Raw genomic sequence first — 21,908 nt, forward strand, 5'->3', positions numbered from 1 at the left:
AATTGGCACAGAAATGCATGCACATTGGCGCCCGTTACATGTGCGTCCTCTATCGAAATCTGCGCCCACTGCAAATACTGTTCCATCTGTCATATGCAGGCGCATGTGTAAAGGTGAAACTACATGTCTACCCTCTGTCTGAATGCACGCTCGTGTTGCCAAAAACAAACATAAGGTATTGGCAGACATGTCATTAGGAATAAAAAATTTTCTCTCAGAAGAAATTAGAGAGATCACTGGGTCCCAAGCCTTGTCCAGTTAAAAGCTTCTGTCATGATTTCTAAGATTTTGTGCTAGACATACTTCCACAGACTCTTAATTACTGAATCCCAAAAGGATCTCACCGGGGCCAAGATTTTTGCTGAAGAATAATTCTTAGTGTGTCCCGTGGTAATACAATGCTGAGCTCTGGCCGACTTCCTGGGCTGCGAAAAGCGAGTGTTGTCCTCATGTTTGTTCAACGCACCTTCTGTGTACTGTGCGTATCGTCTGACCTATGTATGTTTTGCCACACTGACAAGGAATTTTGTAAATCCCAGCCTTCTGCAGATCCAGATCGTCTTTTACTGAACCAAGGAGGACAACAATCTTTGCTGGTGGCTGGAAGATTACTTTAACTTTATACTTCCTTAGGCTCCTGCCTACTTTAGATAAAAGGTTGCCGACGTCTCAAAGGAACACTCTGGACTTTAACAGCTGCTTATCTTCTTGATGTTGGTGGTGGTCACATTTCTTCCTCCTTAGTGCTGTACTAATCTGATGTGGAGAGTAACCATTATCTTTGAACGCCAACTGTAGTGTTCTAGCTCCTTTGTAACGCTTCCTCCATCAGAAACAACATGAACCAGTAGTTAGCGAAAGGTGATGGCAGGTCGATGCTTGCAGATAGAGGTCCATATGTGTGTGCTTATGGTAGACAGAATGCTCTAATGACCTACCCACTCTCCAAGAACCAGAATGTCCAAAAACAGTCAGCAACCATCCTCCTCTATTTGCATCAAAACTGGGTGTCCTTGTGGTTTGAATACAGATGTCACAAGAAGTGTGAGAGTTTTTCTTCACCATGGGGTCACACTACAAAAGTGTCACCTACATATCGCCAGAAGACTCTTGGTTTAAGTTCTGCTGAATTAAGTGCCGATTCCTCAAAGTTTTCCATAAAGTTTGTTACCAGAGGGGTGAGAGGACAGCCCACGGCAACATCATCAGTCGGCTCAAAATATTTGTTGCTAAATAAAAAGTATGTCGAGGAAAGGACATGATGAAAGTGTTGTTACATCGGCCGTGAACTTCTTGCTGAAGAGTGACAAAGTCAATAAGATGAACCTTATTGAAAATGAGAAGACACTGAAGCTCACTTTTAAGTCAGTTTCACTCAGTTGAAGTGACTCCAGTCTGTTGATAACGTCTGCAGAGCTGTTAACACAATGTGGGCACTTCTCCACAGAAGGTCTCAGTACAGAAGTGAATTGTATCGGCAAATTATACATGGGAGCATCGATATTAATGATGATCGGCCATAATGGAACCTCTTTTCTATGAATCTTCAGAAGACCGTATAACCTGGGTAGCACAGAACTATCAGGTCTTAAACATTTTGGTCACTTCTTATGGAACAGAAGAAGAATTGAGCAGAGCTGATGTTTTCCTTTCCACTTTCCCTGTGGGGTCTATGTCAATCTTCCGATACATTGTTTCATTCACCAAGTTACAAATCTTCCGTTCATAGACCTCACATGGCAACAGCACGGAGGGATTTCCCTTATCCACTGGTAAGACCTCCGTGTAAGGATCTTATCATAGTTTTCATAGTGTGGCTCTTTCCATGGCAGAAATGTAGCTCTTCCGAGGTGGAGCTTTCATGAGTGCACAACAAGTTTCATGTCTTATTTCTTATGTAGCATCACTAGGAAGACGTCTAACAGCTTCCTCAACTGCACTAACAAAATCGGTCAGAGGCGGGGCTCTCGGCATAGGGGTAAAGTTCAAGCCTTTGCTTAGCACTGAATATGAGCACCTCGCTCACCTTTCACAGCCCTTTAAGTCAGTCGTAACTGAGCATTGTATTACCACAGGACACTCCAGGGATTATGCTGCCACAAAAACTTGGTCCCAGCGAGGTCTTTTTGGGATTCAGTAATTAAAGAATCTGTAGAAATATGCCTAGCACAAAATCTTATAAATCATGACTGTGGCTTTAAACTGGACAAGGCTTGGGACCCAGTGACCTCTCCAATTCCTTCCGAGAGAAAACACTTGATTCATAATGACACATCTGGCAACACCTGATGTTTGTTTTTAGTGATGCGGGTGTGCATTCTGACAGAAGGCAGACATGTAGTTTCACCATTACACATATGCCTGTGCATCACACACGGAACGGTATTTGCAGAGGGTGTGGGCTATGATAGAGGACACTCCTGTGATGGCTGCCAATGTGCATGCATTTCTTCGCCAATTTTTGCTGTACAGCCAACACCATGAACCAGCAGTCTCCAGGGGTGGACACTCACCTGAGGAATGCTGGATGGTTGCTAGCTCAAATATTGTGGCAAGAAGTCAGCATGATCTGGTTGCAATCCCAAAATCTCTTAGAACACCCGCAGACAAAGTCTGATGATAATTTAAGTTTCTCTCAGTTTCATGACATATTGAGGATATGAGAAACAGCATGTTTGCTTTGAAATAAAAAATCCAAAACAATGTCAGAGATTAGGAGTCAGTCTCCACCTAGTCCAGGTAATGATATTATACAGAACTCTATGCAACAGTGCAAGATCCAAAGCCCCATGACTCAATGAAATCTCTATTATATTAAGTACAGAATTTGCAATTTGCAGCTGAGTCGGCCTCTCAATCATATTACATCATACATACATCATACAAGACCAATACTCAGTAGTTGGAAGAAAAAACCCATCTACATGAAGAGTAACAGAAGCAGTCCATGAAACCAAAATCCAGTATTATTTGCATCCACCTGTTGTAGAATGTTACAACATATTCTGAGTTCAAACATAATGAGGAATCTCAAACAGAATGACTCCCTCCAAGTCACGGATTCAGAAGACTTGTTAATGCTGCGATATATTAGGTTGGCGCGTAAGTTCATAGTGTTTTTCCATATGTTTAATAAACACGACACATACGCATAACAGAGACTTTAGTTAACAATAGTATACTCTCTTTCACTATTTACAGCAGTGCGCCAATGCTGGGGTAAATTTTCAGTTCTCCAACTGCTGAAAATGTGGCTTCGAAGTGAAGAATTCATCGAGCTACATTCAGGGTGTATTTTCATCTGAGGGCGTAGCATCAGGGGAACAAGAAGGGTGCAGAATGACTTCCCAACCCAACTCCTGTAAAGTGTTTTTTGGCAGTCTAGGAGAATGTGGACAGTCTTCCAACTCATCATTCTTGGAATGCATCTGCAAGACATCTCAATTGTTGGCAATAGCTGTCAGCAGTGATTACACCTCAGGGAAGCAATCCATACTACATCACACCATCGCTGTTCAATCAGATGCATAACATTATCTTTTGTGTATGGATACATATCTTTTTATGGGGAGTTGCTGCTTTGTTTGGGTTGAACTATCCCTTTATTTTCCTTATGTTTGCACAGACACCATTTCTTGTCAGCAGCAACAATACAGAATAGGAATGGTCAGTTTTGTTCACAAGCCAACTGATGGCGATCAAGCACGAATGAACATATGGCCACCTGCTGATTTTTGTGATTTTGGCACTATTTTTGAACATTTCCCGTCGCATGCAAATGTTGCACGATTGTGTAATGATGACAGTTCATCACATGTCAGTTATAGAGTACAGTGACATGGAATAATGCTTTTAAACAATCTTCGTCAAACCTCAAAGGTCTTCCAGAGTGTGGAGAGTCATTAACATCGAAATTATTCTCCTTAAAACAATAAAACCATTTTCTTGCCATGCTCCATCAAATGGCATTATCTCCATAGAGGGCGCAAACGTTTCTGGCTATCTCTGCTTTTGTCACCCCTCTACTGAACTCAAACAGAAGAAAATGTCAGATGTTTTCAGATTTCTCCACGTGGCACTCCATTTTCTAGCATCCACAGCTCCATTCACTATTTTCAAATGATAAAATGAAAATATGTAAACCCAAATAGCAACAGTGAACTACAAATAAAAAATGACAATTGATAAATAAACCCATAGCAACAGGAATACAAACATAGAAAACAAAAATGCTACAAACTTATGCACCAACCTAATAATTCAAATCAACTTGACATGCTCTTCACTAATCTAAGATCGACTGCAACCATTGTATCTATTCCAAACTGATTCCTTCAGATGAAAACGGCTTTATTCATCAATACCCAAATTCTGTGTTCAGATGCAATGTAACATATACTTTTGGCGACTACATAAAATTGCTTGAAATTGTTGGCCCCTTTCCACATCAGTACTTCTACTTATATTCACTTTATCATCGTCGTCCTTATTTTTCAAGTCTTCATATTTGGTTTTGGTTTTAAGAACTACCCCAAACATTACTAACATGTAATGGATGTCAAAAACACCTCTTATTTGCATTGGCATAATAGGTTTTGTTGGTTATGGCTGCCCCTCAATTAACACTACAAAGCCTGAAATAAGAATAAGACTCATTTTTGACACTTACTTAGAAAACCTTTCGTAACAGTTAATGTACTTCAATCGAAGCTGCAAGTCAAAATACCTTGATTCTGACAACTAGTTCCACTTAAAAGATGATGTTTCAATTTACTATTAATTAATTAAAACAATGACCATGATTTATCAATAACTTTCATAATATTTTACCTCAACAAAATCAAATTTCAGTTCCATAATACTCCTACCAAACACAATCAATTAATACACATTGCGGTAGCATTCTGTCTGATTTTTATTTTGGTATTTTTCTAGTGATTTTTGTTTTTGTATCTTTTTTGCCCTTCCCACTCCTTCAGTACAGTTCAATTAGTGTACTATAAACACAATTTATAAGTGACTGGAATTGGTAGGTTGGTTTGTGGGATTGAAGGGACTAGACTACTTGGGCCATTGGTCCCTTTTTCCATGAACTTGAAACCACAAGGAATAAAAACAAACAATGGGGATGACAAGAGACGACACAGGACAAGAAAGACATAGACAGAGACCAGACAAAAGGTATTAAAATCACACCGAGTGTGACAGTGGTTGGCCGACCATAGAAACAAAGAAAAAGGAAATGCCACCCACCAAGAAATGCACTAAAAACCCCAGTCTAAAATCGTAGGCCAAAGGCCAGACTAAACACAAAAAAAGGACAAACACTTACATCAAGCGATAAAAACCCCCTGCACGAATAAAACTCAAAATTAAATCTGCCATCGCAACGTCACCTGATAAAAGTGCAGGAAGCTTATCAGGCAGTGCAAATGTCTGCCTGAGTGGAGTTAAAAGCGGGCAGTCCAACAAGATGTGGGCCACAGTCAAAGCTGACCCGCAGCAACATACAAGTGGGTCCTCACGGCACAATAAATAGCTGTGCATTATCCAGGTGTGGGCAATGCACAGCCGGCAGAGGACAACAGAGTCCTTGTGAGAGACCAGCAAGGAGGAGTGCCACACACCAGTAGCCTCTTTGATGGCCCAAAGTTTGTTGGGTGAAGGAAGGGTGCGCCATTCTTCACCCCAGATGCGAAGTACCTTCTGCCGCAAAACTGACCTGAGGTCACTCTCCGAAAGGCCAATCTCCAAGGCTGGTCCACCGACAGCCTGTTTTGCCAGTGTGTCAACACGTTCATTTCCCAGGGTGCCTACATGACCCGGGGTCCACACAAAGACCACAGAGCGGCCGCAACGGGCAAGAGTATGGAGGGACTCCTGGATAGCCATCATCAGATGGGAGTGAGGGAAACACTGGTCGAAAGCTCGTAACCTGCTCAGGGAGTCACTACAGACAACGAAGGACTCACCTGAGCAGGAGCGGATATACTCTAGGGCGCAAGGGATGGCGACCATCTCGGCAATGAAAACACTGCAGCCAGCCGGCAATGAGTGTTGTTCATAATGATCCCCTAGAGTAAGAGCATAATTGACATGACCAGCAACCATCGAACCATCAGTATGGACAATGTCAGAGCCTTGAAATGCGGCAAGGATTGAAAGAAAGTGACGGCGGAGGGCCTCCGGAGAGACTGAGTCCCTCGGGCCCTGTATCAAACCGAGCCGAAGGCTTTGGCGGGGCGCACACCACAGGGGTATATGCAGAGGGGCCCAGAAAAGAGGTGGGAGAGGGAAAACTTCAAGCCCAGATAGAAGAGCTCTGGCGTGAACCGCGATCATACACCCTGACCAGGGCCGCCGTTCTCGAAGATGGACAACCGACTGAGGGAACAGGAGATGATAATTGGGATGCTGGGGCAAGCTACAAACGTGTGTAGCATAAGCAGCCAGTAATCTTTGGCGCCAGAACCGCAATGGAGGGTCACCTGCCTCCACAAGTATGCTGTTCACAGGGCTTGCCCAGAAAGCTCCAGTGGCTAGTCGGACCCCGCTGCGAAGGATGGGGTGCAGCAACCGCAATGCGGAATGGGATGCCGAACCATAAGCCATGCTCCCATAATCTACACGGGACTGAATTAACGTCTGGTACAGCCATAGAAGGGTAGACCATACGGCAACCCAGCTGCTGTGGCCCAAGCAATGATGAGCGTTAAGATGCCGCCAGCATGTATGTTTAAGCTGCTGAATATGAAGCAGCCAAGTCAACCGAGTATCGAAAACGAATTCCAAAAGCTGATGCATCTCCACCATATCAAGAGGTTTGCGGTCAAGATAAAGCCGTGGCTCAGGGTGAACAGTGCGTCGCTGGCAGAAATGTGTAACACAAGTCTTGGCAGCCGAAAACTGGAAGCCAGGCACTACAGCCCAAGACTGTGCCTTTCGGATAGCACCCGGCAGCTGCCGTTCAGCAGCTGCAATGCCAGTGGAGCTATAGTATATGCAGAAGTCGTCAGCTTACAAGGAAGATGAGACAGACGTTCCCACCACTGTAGCGAGCCCATTAATTGCAATCAAAAAGAGGCAGACACTTAAGACAGATCCTTGCGGTACCCCATTCTCCTGAACTCGAGAGGAACTATGGGAGGCCACAACTTGCACACAGAAGAAACAAAGCGACAGAAAATTTTGTATGAAAATCGGGAGCAGACCCCGAAGACCTCAACCATGAAGCGTAGAGAGGATGTGATGTCGCCATGTCATATTGTATGCCTTCCGCATGTCAAAAAAGACTGCAACCAGATGCTGATGGTGGGCAAAGGCCATACGGATGGCAGACTCCAGGCATACCAGACTATCGGCGGCAGAGCGACACTTACGGAACCCACCCTGAAGTGGAGCCAGAAGGCCCAGAGTCTCAAGTAACCAACTCAACCTCCAGCTCACCATGCGTTCGAGCAACTTGCAAAGAACGTTGGTGAGGCTAATGGGGCAGTAGCTGTCCACCTCCAGAGGGTTCTTGCCTGGTTTCAACACGGGGATAATGACACTTTCCCGCCATTGCGACGGGAACTCACCCTCAACCCAGATACGGTTGAACAGGTCTAGGAGACGTCACTGGCAGTCCATTGAGAGGTGTTTGAGCATCTGACAGTGGAGGCGATCTGGCCCAGGAGCCGTATCAGGGCAAGCAGCTAGGGCACTTTGGTATTCCCACTCACTGAACGGAGCATTATACGATTCAGGGTGGCGCGTGTGAAATGAAAGGCTCAGACATTCCAACTGTTCTTTCAGGGAGCGGAAGGCCAGTGGGTAATTCGCAGAAGAGGAACTTTGACATAATTGCAAACCACTTAGCGGAGCATTTTGCTCAGAGTCAGTACAGATTGTTCCATTCAGAGAAAGCGTAGGTACGCTAACGGGGGTCTGATAGCCATAGAGTTGCCTAATTTTGGCCCAAACCTGCAATGGAGAGGTACGGAGGCCAGTGGTGGAGACATACCTTTCCCAGCAGTCTTACTTGCATTGGCAAATGCAGCGAGCTCCCACATGGAGCCGTTCAAACGTGATGAGGTGTTCCAATGAGGGATGCTTGTGACGCTCGAGTGCCCGCCTGCGATCTTTAATCGCCTCAGAGATCTCGGGCGACCACCAAGGCACAGTCCTCCGCCGAGGGGACCCAGAAAAACAGGGAATGGCAGATTCTGCAGCAGTAACGATGCTGGTGGTGACAGAGTGAACCACCGCACCAACAGCATCATTGGAAAGAGGCTCAATAGTGGCAATGGAGGTGAACAAGTCCCAGTCAGCCTTATTCATAGCCCATCTGCAAGGGCACCCAGAAGAGTGACGCTGTGGCAGTGACAGAAAGATCGGAAATTGGTCACTACCGCACAAATCGTCATGCACAATCCCTTGGACAGATGGTAATAGGCTAGGACTGCAGATCGAAAGGTCGATGGCTGAGTACGTGCCATGCGCCACACTGAAATGTGTGAAGGCACCATTAGTTAAAAGAGAAAGGTCAAGCTGTGCGAAGACTTGCTCAACGATGCTGCCTTAGCCTGTTGCCACTGATCCATGCCACAGAGGGTTATGGGCGTTGAAGTCACCCAGTAACAGAGAAGGTGGCAGCAATTGGGCTATCAGTGCAGCCAGGACATGCTGCGCGACATCACCATCCAGTGGAAGATAGACACTGCAGACAGTAACAGCCTGAGGTTTCCACACCCGAACACCGACAGCCTCTAAAGGTGTTTGTAGAGGGACAGACTCGCTGTAAAGGGAGTGAAGGACACAGATGCAGACGCCACCAGATACCCTCTCATAAGCTGCCCGGTTCCTATAATAACCGCGATAGCCACGGAGGGCGGGGGGTTCACATCACCAGAAACCAAGTTTCCTGAAAACCAATGCAGAGGAAAGGGTGAAGGCTGAGAAGTTGTCGGAGCTCAGCAAGATGGTGGAAAAACCGCTGCAGTTCCACTGGAGGATGACATTGTCCATGGCCGAGAAAGGCGTGGAGGGACCGAGGAGGCAGATTATGCCGCTGAATCACCTGCTGCCACCGACTGAGTACCTGTGCGAGTGACATCCATTGTGTCTGAGAGTCTGGCGAGATCTAGGTCCTCAGCGGACGCCAGAATCTCTATCTCGACCTCAGATGCAGAGCTTTTAGGTTGCAACGGGGTGGGTGCCACCGCAAGTTCCTTCGTCTTAGAGGTCTTCTTCTTGGACTTTTCTCGCTGCTCCTTGGGTTTCACTGGCTGGGAGGGCTTCACCGATTCAGTCTCCGTGATGGAGGAGGATCGCAGAGCCCTACAACCAGCTGCTTGTGGGCACTTATGCCACTGCCGGGCGTCATCCTTCCCACTTGTGGAAACCTGGAAGGGAGGGACCCATGGGAGCCCTTGCGAGCGAGAGGAACCAAAGAAGTTGGATGCTTCTCTGGCTTAGAAGCGGGGACGGACGTCCCCGATGGGTGGGTGGGGGGTGGGAGGTGGGGGGGTGGGGGCGGGGTTTGGGGGGTGTTGCTCCCGAGATAGGTGGTGCAGGAGCAACAGGGTGTGTAGTGCCCCCTATGGGCAAGGGGGCATGTGGAGTTGTACAGTTCGGGTAAGCCAACTGGAATTTGCTGAACTGATGGGGCTATCATGGTTGTCAGAGCGGCAGCATATGAGGAAGTCATTCGCACAGGATGGAGTCGTTCATATTTCCTCTTAGTCTCAGTATCTCAGTATAAGTCAGTTGGTCAAGGGTCTTATATTCCACGATTTTCTGCTCTTTATGTAAGATCCTGCAATCTGGCGAGAAGGTGAATGATGTTCTCCTAAGTTGACACAGATGGGAGGTGGGGCACATGGAGTATTGGGATGTGATGGGCATCTGCAATCTTGACGTTGAGGCTGGAAGTACAGCGGGAAGACATATGGCCAAACTTCCAGCATTTAAAGTAATGCATCGGGGGAGGGATTTAGGGCTTGACATCACAGCGGAAGACCATCACCTTGACCTTCTCCGGTAATGTATCACCCTCGAAGGCCAAGATGAAGGCACTGGTAGCAATCTGATTATCCTTCGGACCCCGATGAACGCGCCGGATGAAATGAACACCTAGATGCTCTAAATTAGCATGCAGCTCATCATCAGACTGCAAAAGAAGGTCCCTATGGAAAATAATACCTGGACCATATTTAAACTCTTATGGGGTGAGATGGTAACTGAAACATCCCCCAACTTGTCACAAGCAAGTAACCTTTGTGACTGGGCAGAGGATGCTGTTTTTTACCAATACTGACTCAGAGCACATTTTGGACAAGCCCTCCACGTCCCCAAACCTGTCCTTTAAATGCTCTACGAAGAACTGAGGCTTTGTTGACATGAAAGACTCCCCATCAGCTCTTGTATCAACTAGGAACCGGGGCGAATAAGTGTCACTGCCATCCTGAGCCTTACGCTCCTGCCACGGTGTGGCCAGGGAGGGGAACGATTTGGGATCATATTTCTGAGCGTTGAATTGAGCCCGAGAATGCTTCGAGACTGCTGGTGGCTGGCCATCAGCAAGAGATGATGTACCACACTTCATTGTGGGTCATCCGCCTGATGCCACCCACTCCGACCAAGGGCCCTCCCCACGGGCGCCACCCAGCCTCAGCAAGGGACACCTGGCAGGATGGCCATTGCTGGGAGTCCCGTTGCCCCAGGGAGATAGGCATCTACTCCTTGGCATATGTGGGGAGTTAACGGCGCAGGCATTAGCAGTCAGGGGGCTATAACCAACAGACGGCCCCACCACAACAGACTGGCTACAGTGCTGGATATTAGGTGCAAGGAAGTCCATGGTCATCATCTCCGCAAAAAGCAACACTGCACAGTGCATGGTGAAAATTGCAACCAGGAATGTATCCTCGCCCAAGAGATGGAGAACAAGCGGGATGGCAATGCGACGATGAGACAGCTGGCTGAAGGTCTTAACGCACGATGGACACAATGCACCATGTAAGGCATCCTTCCCCAATTGGCTCGCTCTTTGTAAGAATTTGGAAATATGGAGGTCAAACCCGAGAGGGGACCATCACACATAGGCCGAAATGTTTGAGACTCCTTTTAGTCGCCTCTTATGACAGACAGGAATACCGCGGGCCTATTCTAATCCCCGAACCCGCAGGGGGGACTGGAAGCAGTCATTTGGGATGGCTCGCCAATGTTGTTTGAATGCATTGAACTATATGAAATAATTAGCCATCAACATAATGTTAAATTTAAATTATACCTCATTTAAATCATTATACGTGTCATAATTCTGATGTAGGTCTGCCTGACACCATGGGAATGTCATCACTAGCCACCCGAATAAAAGCAGCAGACTCAGCTGAGGGAAGGCACCTTTTGGGAGAGACATGTGTGGGCAGTAGGTGTGGTGAGAGACTTGGCACACACTTTAGCAGATTTTACCACATAACATTTGCTTAGGGTGAAGGTAGTAACACTGAGGAAGCATGATACCAGTTCTCAGATCTCTTATTATTGTTTATGTATAGAACAATAATAAACAAAAATTATTCGAAGTTAGTGTTTGTCATTTAGGAAGTTAAAAGATCACCTCACACATAAGTGAAGCTGTGGACCTGCAAACCTGGATAAAAAATGAAAACAAGATAAGTACATCAGTGAGAGTTGTTGATTCGGAGATCTACATTATAAGCTGGGGCTTGAATTAACACTATTAAAAATAAAACAATACATAGATCTCAATGTGAAACATAATGTGTGCTTTTCTCACATTAAATCCTGAAAGCTATGGATGGAGACAATCACATGAAGCTGTATTTCTTGAATTCTGATAAAAGCATTTGATTTGGTGCCACACCAAAGCTTATTAATGACAGTACAATCATATAGAGTATCAAATGAAATTTGTGACAATCAAAATTTACTTGGTAGGGAGACAGTGTATTATCTTGGATGCAGGATCACCAGCAGATGTAGAAGTAACTTCATCAGGCACAAGTCAGGGAATTGTGTCAGGACTCTTGCTGTTTATGGTGTGTGTGTGTGTGTGTGTGTGTGTGTGTGTGTGTGTGTGTGAGAGAGATCTGGCAGATATTTATTAATAGTAACCTCAGACTTTTTGCACATGATGCAGTAATCATAACAATGTACAATTCAAAATTGTTGCACAAATGCAATTACTGCCAATTTGTATTACATGTTCAGAGATGTAAAATTATGTCCTTCACAAAGTGTAAAATTGTAATATAAAGGGTGACCAATCCTTAATGCAACCATCTGGTAAGGATTTTGTTACCTGCCCAACAGCCAGCTGACTGTGGCACTGGCAGCGAGGTCTTTGTTTGTGCAGGTATCACGTGTTTCTTAGGTGATGCAATACGGTGTATTAAGTGAAATTGTGTCAAGTGAAATGGTGAAAAACAAGAGTATCCATGTATGATTCATACGTGCCTACAGAATCAGTGTGTACTGTGAGAAATTTATTTAAAGAGGAATTTCCTAATGTTCAGATTCCTAATCGGAGTATGATTCATAGATTGATAAATATACTTTGCTAAACGGGAAGTGTTCTTGACAGGAAATATAGACAACCACATACAGCACTCACAGAAGAAACTCTGGATAACAATGGGCTCGCTATGTTTAAGCGTCTCCTGGAAAATCAGTTCAACATCTTTCAAGGCAAATGGGAATTTCCAATGGCTCTGTTCAAATGGGTATGAAGTTAAAGAAGTTATGGCCCTATAAAATAACTGCAGTGGAAGAACTTTAACCTGGTGACCCTGCACAATATTTGCAGTTTTGTGAATGGCTTTGAATAGGGCAAATATCAGAAAAACCGACCCTCTTTCTTATTGGATTAACCATGGTTCCCCTTAAGTGGACATGTTAATTCACAAAACGTAACTGCTGTTCAGGAAAGCCTAACATTTTACGTTAGGCACACCTGGCTGATCAAAATGTAGGAGTCAAATTGTAGTGATACATCTCATTCCTCGAATGAGAGGTATCATGTTCTCAATTATGTATATCAGAAGAAAGATGTTTGTGACAGTAGTCGAGAAGTAGTGAGCACCCCCCTATTGGAAGGTGTTTTAAATTGTAGGGGATGATACCTGAGCAAACAGTCCAGTGACTGCATGGAAGTGGGTAGCAGTCAGACGACCCTATCTGCTGATGTGGAGACAAGAGTTCCATGGAGCAGGCGATACAGAAGAAAGAGCTCCTTGAACTCTAAGAACGCAAAATGTCAAAGATAATAAATTTACTGTAATTGTTAATTATCAAGTTGAATATCACATCAGTTATGCATGTAGTACAAAGAGCCAGTATACGAGTTGGTAGCTATCCTCATTTATCATACATTGAGTTGTAATTTTGAAGGTAATATAAGAAGATGAATTGCAGTTCACTTCTTATTTAAGTGGTGGTGTGAATGGGAATGAGAATTTAATTTTCAGCAGTTTTATCTGCAGCCTGTAAGGAGACTAAGTCTGAGCCAAGTTGGAGGAAGAAGGCACATGGGTACAGGGCACAGACTAACTGGACCTTGATTAATAATACTTAACAGCGGCCAAATATTCAGTAAGCAACATCCATTGTATATAAAAGAAGTGCTCAGTGGCAACTTATTTGAGTGTTTGGTGCCTGTGGTGAAGTATAACAAACCATCACGCAGCCCAAGCCAACATGTAACACTTAAAGATGTGCTATTTGCGATGAGAGATTAAGAGGCCCCATTCCGTTTCCAGGAAACAGTTAACAGTGAGAAATATGTGGAAAACATTTTGAGGCCTTTTTCTGGCTGATTAACAAAGAGAACATGCTTTCATGATCTTTCAGCAGGACTCTGTGATGGAACATACAGCCAACTTCCCATTAATGGAAATTCGTGACGTTTCAAGATAGAGTTATCACTAACAATATATGGCTTCCTTTGGTCCCCTGATTTAACCCCCTGTGATTATATCTGAGGTGTTATTAAAGGAGAAAGTGTAAAATCAAATCCACAAACTTTAGATGAACTTGACACTAACATTTGCCAAGAAATCGCTGCCAGTTCTCAGAGGGAAATGCACAGTATAATGAGCAATTTCCAAAGCAGGTGTCAGAAATGCTCCGGGAGGCAATTCCAGCATCTCCTTGCTCAATATAAGTGAGTAATTTAATTTTCTTTTTCAGTGTTTATGTTATGTATGTTAGAAATAAATGACACAGCAAAGAGTACTATATTTACTGGGGACATCCTGTCACCCACACTGCAAGCACAGCAACCTGTCTCGTCAGCTGGTCACACACTGTGAAAGCTGTTGTGTTAACCATCGTTCAGTCTGGACAGTATCAAATAGTTATAACTGGAATCAGTCAATTTGTACAAATACCTGTTGTAACAATTTCTGGGGATGTGTAATGGAATGATCACAAAGACTCAGTCGTAGATACAAGAGGTGAAACACTTCATGTTGGTAGTGTCTCTGGGAAAATTCACTCTAGGAGCAGGTATAAAAAAACTGAATTATTTCTTAAAAGCTATATATTTTCAAACTATTTACAGAACAATCTTATACCTTTCAAAAAGCTCTCCATTATGACTAATACATATGTACCACTTGTGCTTCCACTGTTCGAAACATTTTTGTAGTTATCTTTAGAAATGGCTGACAGTTCCTCCCTGGTTTTTTTCTTGACTTCTCCAATGTTGTCAAATCTGTGTCTTTTCATGCCCCTTTTCCATGCATGGAAATAAGAAAAAGTCACTCTGAGCCAGGTCAGGCAGGTAAGGTGCGTGGAGCAGTGGAACCATGCCATTTTTAGCCAAAAACTGTCTAACAGTGTGTACAGGTGCATTGTTATGGTGGAAGAACCAGTCTTCTGTCTGTCACAAATTAGGTCTTTTTTGATGAACACTGTTGTGCAATCTTCTTAAAACAGTCTGTGAGCACAAGCTCTCAATTTTTTTCAATATTTTCATCAATTTGTGTAGTTGATGAACATCCGATACTAGGTTTGTCGTCAATCAACTTGGCGCCATTTTTAAATCAAGCAAACTACTCTTACACTTCAGTTCTGCCATAGTGTCATCTTGGTACGATGTTTGCAACATTAAAACAGTTTCAGGAACATTTTTACTATGTAGAAAAGAAAATTTCACAGCTGCATGTTGTTCACTTAAACTTGCCATTGTAAAAAACGAAACAAGACTAAAACAGGACTAACAAAACCAATCACCGCAGATGAACAGAACAAGACAGGTCGACATTACAGGTGGCACTGAACTCGCAACAAGTTGTGGTAGAAATGCATACTATACAAGCTCTGCCCACTGCAATGTTATACTGGTTTTTTTTGGGTACCCCATCATACAAAGGAGATCAGTTACAAACTCTCACGTGATCCACTCCGGAGCATTGGTCCACTGTATGGTACCTGTACCCAATAGGAGTAATTGGGGATATTAAATGCATACAAAGAAGGGCAGGAAAAAATGATCACAGGTTTATCTGATACATGGGATGGCATCTTGGAAATGATGAAAAACCAGGGTTGGCAGGTGGCTGAAGAAAGAAGTAAACACTCATGAAAACCTACTTTCAAAATTTCAATTAACCAAAATTAAAGGAGGTATCTAGGAATATAATACAGTCTCATATACATCGTTCCCACAGGGACAGCAAAGACATTGGACCAATTACAATGTCCACAGAGCACTACATATGCAAATGGAACAGGAAGAAAGCCTTAAATTATGGCACGATGGGAGATACCCTCCGCCAATGCACTTCAGTGATTTATAGAACAGAGATGCAGATGTAATAAAGGTTTGTGGATTGAAAAGCTCTTTATTTTAAGATTTATATTTCAAACAGTAGTGGCTAGTGACCTGCCCTGGCTGCACATGGGTAGCACCAAATATTTATGGCTAGACAATTTGACTGTCACAGTGGTAATTATGTTTATGGGCCAGTGCATAAAGTTATGATTAAAATTCAGAAACCAGCATTAGGTGAATATTAGCTTCAGAAAGCAATACAGAAAATGACTTAAGCAGTACAGGCCAGGCAAGTTTTCAGGAGGCACGACTTATCATCATCATCATCAGTTCAGCCAATTTGCATAAATTTACATCATAAATTTACATAAACACACATTCCTCCCATATCAGTGCATCTATTAGTGAAACCACATCAAAATTCTTACAGCAGTTCCTGAAATTTTTATACTTCACATGTTGTTGTTGTTGTGGTCTTCAGTCCTGAGACTGGTTTGATGCAGCTCTCCATGCTACTCTATCCTGTGCAAGCTTCTTCATCTCCCAGTACTTACTGCAACCTACATCCTTCTGAATCTGCTTAGTGTATTCATCTCTTGGTCTCCCTCTACGATTTTTACCCTCCACACTGCCCTCCAATACTAAATTGGTGATCCCTTGATGCCTCAGAACATGTCCTACCAACCGATCCCTTCTTCTGGTCAAGTTGTGCTACAAACTTCTCTTCTCCCCAATCCTATTCAATACTTCCTCATTAGTTAGGTGATCTACCCATCTAATCTTCAGCATTTTTCTGTAACACCACATTTCGAAAGCTTCTATTCTCTTCTTGTCCAAACTATTTATCGTCCATGTTTCACTTCCATACATGGCTACACTCTATACAAATACTTTCAGAAATGACTTCCTGACACTTAAATCTATACTCGATGTTAACAAATTTCTCTTCTTCAGAAACTCTTTCCTTGCCATTGCCAGTCTACATTTTATATCCTCTCTAATTCTACCATCATCAGTTATTTTGCTCCCCAAATAGCAAAACTCTTTTACTACTTTAAGTGTCTCATTTCCTAATCTAATACCCTCAACATCACCCGACTTAATCCGACTACATTCCATTATCCTCGTTTTGCTTTTGTTGATGTTCATCTTATATCCTCCTTTCAAGACACTGTCCATTCTGTTCAACTGCTCTTCCAAGTCCTTTGCTGTCTCTGACAGAATTACAAAGTCATCGGCGAACCTCAAAGTTTTTATTTCTTCTCCATGGATTTTAATACCTACTCCGAATTTTTCTTTTGTTTCCTTTACTGCTTGCTCAATATACAGATTGAATAACATCGGGGAGAGGCTACAACCCTGTCTTACTCCCTTCCCAACCACTGCTTCCCTTTCATGTCCCTCGACTCTTACACTTCACATACAGACATAAAAACACGTTGGGGGACTTAATAATATGTAGTGATAAGTGTTTTTAATCATCCCAAACAGAGAAATTTTAATTGAAATTCCAGTTTCATAACTATCTTGATTACTTAAAAATACAGTAAGTTTACCTGCTCTTGAAGATCTGCAACTTGATTTTCCATTTCTTCTATTCTGGAACTCAACTTTTCTTTGGTACGAGCTAATTCTGCGACTTCTGATTTCTTTTGCTCAAATTCTTTCTGCAGCTTTTGAAATTCATGTTTTTCATGGGCAGACAGATCACGCATCCTGTGAATGAAACAACTAACTGCATGAATCAATTAAAAAAAAGTGGAATAAAGACAATAATGGAATTTTCAACTTAATGTAAGAATAAATGTGATAATTAAATCTCACTTTGAGAAACAATTGTGACATAGTCCACACACGTAATCTTGCATTAAGTAAACAAGCGCAATACTATAACTCTGTTTGAATATATTAGCTGAAAGTCACATTATGGATGACACACATTATCCTTACCATGTAAGCTTGAAAGATTGATAACTGACCAAAAAAGGCTAAAATTGTCCATGATTTATACTAAGAAATAATTGACTCACTTCAGAAAGGGAACCATACAAAAAATGAAGTGAGAGAATTGATGCATGGGAAGCCTCCCATGCCAATGGAAAAGGAGAAAATAGAATTAAATAGTGTGACTAAAGGAGACACTATACATAGAACTTACATCAACACTGATGTAAGGTAAAGAACAGGACGTCAATTAAAAATGATCATATCTGAAAGATTCAAATGAACTGAACATTAAAAAGAAACTCTGTTTCCAGAAAATACAGAGGAACATGAGCAGATTTAGATTTTATTGATGCTAAATGCAGAGGAGAATATCTTTGTCAGTTTTTTTTTGCGAAAGGTAAGTTATCCCACAACCTTAGATCACTATTGATAAAACACAGCGGCTCGAGTTGTAAACCGAAACAGGATCTGTTGCATTACACCATGAATCCACTGTCTCACAATAAGAAAAGATGTCTCTGATGTTGTCTAAAGAGTGAGGTCCCATGGTAAAGCCGATACCTCAAGACAGAATCACAAGCTAAAAACAGTCACTGCCAGGCACAGCCATGAATGAAAGACATTGATGAAGATGTGTCCTCAAGAAGCTCTGTACACGGCTGTTGCATGGAAGTCTACTTACATCAGAGCATTGTGCCACTAAACCACTCTGATAGCAGCCTCATCATAATTCAGATCCAGCAGTGAGCTAGTGTGATTAGTCAGGAAGTGTAACAAGTGATATTTAACTCTTATGTTGGACTAAGAAAATTTTTGTTTAGGACAACTGTCCAGTACAAGAACTATAAACAGTTCAGACAACTGCAGTATTATTATCCAAAGTAAAGCACAGTTTGTCATTGAATGTGTTCTAATATTGTATTATGTATTATAGTTCCACATGTGGACATGCTTGTTTTCTGAATGTAATTTTTGTTATTAAAGTGTTTTACTGAAACTGATCAAATATTTAAATGCTGAAGCTTCTTGACCTCCTCTATAAGTTCAAACCATAGAACCATCATTTAGGCTTGCTACAACACAAAAAATGTCAAAATGGATTAAAATCATTGTTTTAGGGCATAAAAATAACTGAGTCATACACACCCGAGTCAAAACTACAGAATACGAAGACAGAGAGGAGTTGAAAAACGACTACACATCAATGGCAATCGATGTAAGAGGAGACAGCTAAAAACAGGGATATGGAGAAAGGGCTATAAAATACACCATAGAGAAATGGAGGTAGAGAACTAAAAATTAAATGGCCTTTGCCTTATTGCTATGACAGATAAAAAAATAAAACACGGTTGACAGCCCATGCGACATTCGCTACAATGATAACTCGGACGGCAAACACAAACATGAACGTAAACAGTTAAAAGAAATAAGCATTCTGTTACGAAATGGTGGACAGCTAAAACTTGGGTGCAATGTGCACAAAGTGGTGGGGGAGCGTCACTGAACAAATGGCAGCTAGAAAGCTCGATGCAAACAGGAACCAACATAAACATCACAGTGGCTCCATCAACAGTGAGTGACAGTTTTCCTGGATCCATTGCACTACGGGATGGGCTGCATACAGCGCACAAAGACAATGAAGGGCACTGATAGAGTCAGAGCAGAGGACACAACTAAAAAGCCTGTGTCGCTGGATGTACTCCGTGTCCTGATACAGGGCAAAGAGCTGTGCTGTAAATATTAAGCAGTGTGCCGGAAGCTGATACCGAAAAATGTCATTGGCTATGACTAAGGCACACCCGACACAATGGTCAGTCAGAGAGCCATCACTGTACACACTGGTACTACCGCGATGTTCCATGCGAAAGTCATGAAACTGAAGGTGATAGAGCGAGGCTGGAGTAGTGTACTTAGGAAGCGAATGAAGGACAAGGTGAACACAGGCCGCCGCATGAAGCCATGGTGGTGAAGGGTTCACACCCACCAGGAAAGCTGCACGTAGTATGAAGTTAAGCATGCAGAGCAAGTGCCAAAAGCAGATTCCGGGAGGTAACAGAAGAGGGACGCGCCCCACACTGGTGATCAAAGACGGAAGCATAGGATGGGTGGCCACACATGGCAGACAAGTGGCATGCATACCTGCTGAGGAGAAAGTCACGGCAGTAGGACAGTGATAGTCAGCAGCTTCAGCATATAGACTCTCAACCAGGCTAGTGTAAAATGCGCAAGTGGCCAAATGGATGCCACGATGGTGGGTAGTATTGAGACAGTATAAGAGGGATGGACGTGCAGATGCATAAACAAAGCACCCATAGTCTACTTCCAAACAGACAAAAGACTAGTACAAATAGAGGAGGGTGGTTCGATTTGCATCCCATGAAGTACCATTGAGCACATGTAGGACATCGAGGAATTGCATAGTTTCAATGAATGGAAGAGCAACAGGCCCAAGATGTATAAAGATGGCAGGAGAAACCAACTGCGCCACCACAAATTCATACAAACTGTTTTGTCAGTGGAAAAATGAAAGCCATTGTCGATACTCCATGAGTAAAGACAATTGAGACATTGCTGAAGACACCATTAAGTGAGTGAGGTCTGTGGAGAATTGCAATAGATGGCAAAATCGTCAACAAAAAGGGAGCCGGAGATGCCCAGTGGGAGACAGGCCATTATAGGGTTAATGGCAATAAAGAGGACAACACTTAGGATGGAACCCTGAGGCACACTGTTTTCCTGGATAAAGGTGTCAGACAAGGCAGAACCCACACACATCTTAAAAATTCTGTCTTTTAAAAATCTCTCAAGGAAACAGGGCAGGCGGCCATAGAAGCCCCATGTGTAGAGTGTACAGAGAATACCAGTTCTCCAGCAGGTGTAGTAGGCCTTCTCCAAATCGAGAAACATGGCCATAGTCTGGGATTTCCGCAGAAAACCATTCATGACATGGGTGGACAAAGCGACGAGACGGTCAACTGCAGAACGGCACGCTCTAAATCCACACTGTGCAGTGGTCAGTAAATTGTTAGACTTGAGCCACCATATCAGATGGATATGAATCATATGTTCCATCACCTTGCAAACACAGCTGGTGAGTGAGTTGGGGCGGTAGCTAGAAGGAAGGTGTTTATCCTTACCGGGCTTTGGTATTGGTATGATAGTGGCTTCACACCATCATCCAGGAAACGTGCCCACTGCCCATATGTGGCTGTACATGTTAAGCAGAAAGTGCTTGCCTTCAAGAGAAAGGTGCTGCAACATCTGAATGTGGACAGCACCTGGCCCTGGGGCGGAAGATCGGGATGAACTAAGAGCATAATCTAGCTCCTTCATAGTAAAGGCGGTGTTGTAGCACTCTTCATTCTGAGAAGAGAAGAGTATTGCCCGAGCATCCTCCACTTGTTTCCTATGGAGGAAGCCAGGGTTATAGTGAGAAGAGATCGAAATTTCCACAAAATGGTGGCCCAAGGTGTTGGAGATAGCAATAGGGTCCACAATGACGTTTCTGCTACTGTTAGACCGGAAACTGGTAAAGGGATCTTGGTCCTAGAGAACTAGTGGAGGTTGGCCCACATGACAGAGGAAGGGATGGAACTGTTAAAAGAACTAGTGAATGAAATCCAGCTAGCATTTTTGCTATCCCACCAAACTCGATGACATTGTGCATGCATTTGTTTATAATGAATGCAGTTTGCCCTTGTAAGATGATGGTAAAAAATGTAGAGAGCATGTCTCCGCGCACTAATTGCATCGCGGCATGCCTCAGTCCACCAAGGGACTGGGACATGGCATGGTAAAGGGGAAGTGTGAGGAATGGAACGTTCTGTAGCGGTAAAGACGACGATTTTAAGATATTCCACCTGGTCATCACAACTGGGGAAATCTTGTTTGTTAAAGGTCAGCAGGGAGGAGTAAAGCCTTAGTAAGCTGCCATTCGGGTGGGCGCACAGGTGGGGTGGGAGGCAGCAAACGGATAGCACATAGGGAATGGTCGCTTGAGTATGTGTCAGAAAGAACAGACCACTCCACACGATGGGCAAGCTGGGCAGTGCAGAAGGATAAGTAAAAACGGGAATAGGTGTGTGAAGAGTCTGAAAGGAATGTAGCTGCTCCTGTGTTAGGGCAGAAGAGGTTATGTCAGTTAAGAAGATCAGCCAAGAAGGCACCTCTCTGACAGGTT

The 21,908-nt window shown here is 43.5% G+C and overlaps 1 protein-coding gene across 4 annotated transcripts in view; it reads right to left on the minus strand.

The window, feature by feature from the left end:
- LOC126175828 (dynactin subunit 1) overlaps window positions 1-21,908 on the minus strand; it is a 150,256-nt gene that overhangs the window by 55,213 nt on the left and 73,135 nt on the right. For all 4 annotated transcript variants that reach the window (XM_049922828.1, XM_049922829.1, XM_049922826.1 and 1 more), the window contains one exon: window positions 17,338-17,497. In XM_049922828.1, coding sequence (XP_049778785.1) covers window positions 17,338-17,497 — 160 coding nt within the window. The remainder of the gene's footprint in view (window positions 1-17,337; window positions 17,498-21,908) is intronic.

This window comes from Schistocerca cancellata, chromosome 3 (genome assembly GCF_023864275.1).
Source record: "Schistocerca cancellata isolate TAMUIC-IGC-003103 chromosome 3, iqSchCanc2.1, whole genome shotgun sequence".
Lineage (NCBI taxonomy): Eukaryota > Metazoa > Arthropoda > Insecta > Orthoptera > Acrididae > Schistocerca > Schistocerca cancellata.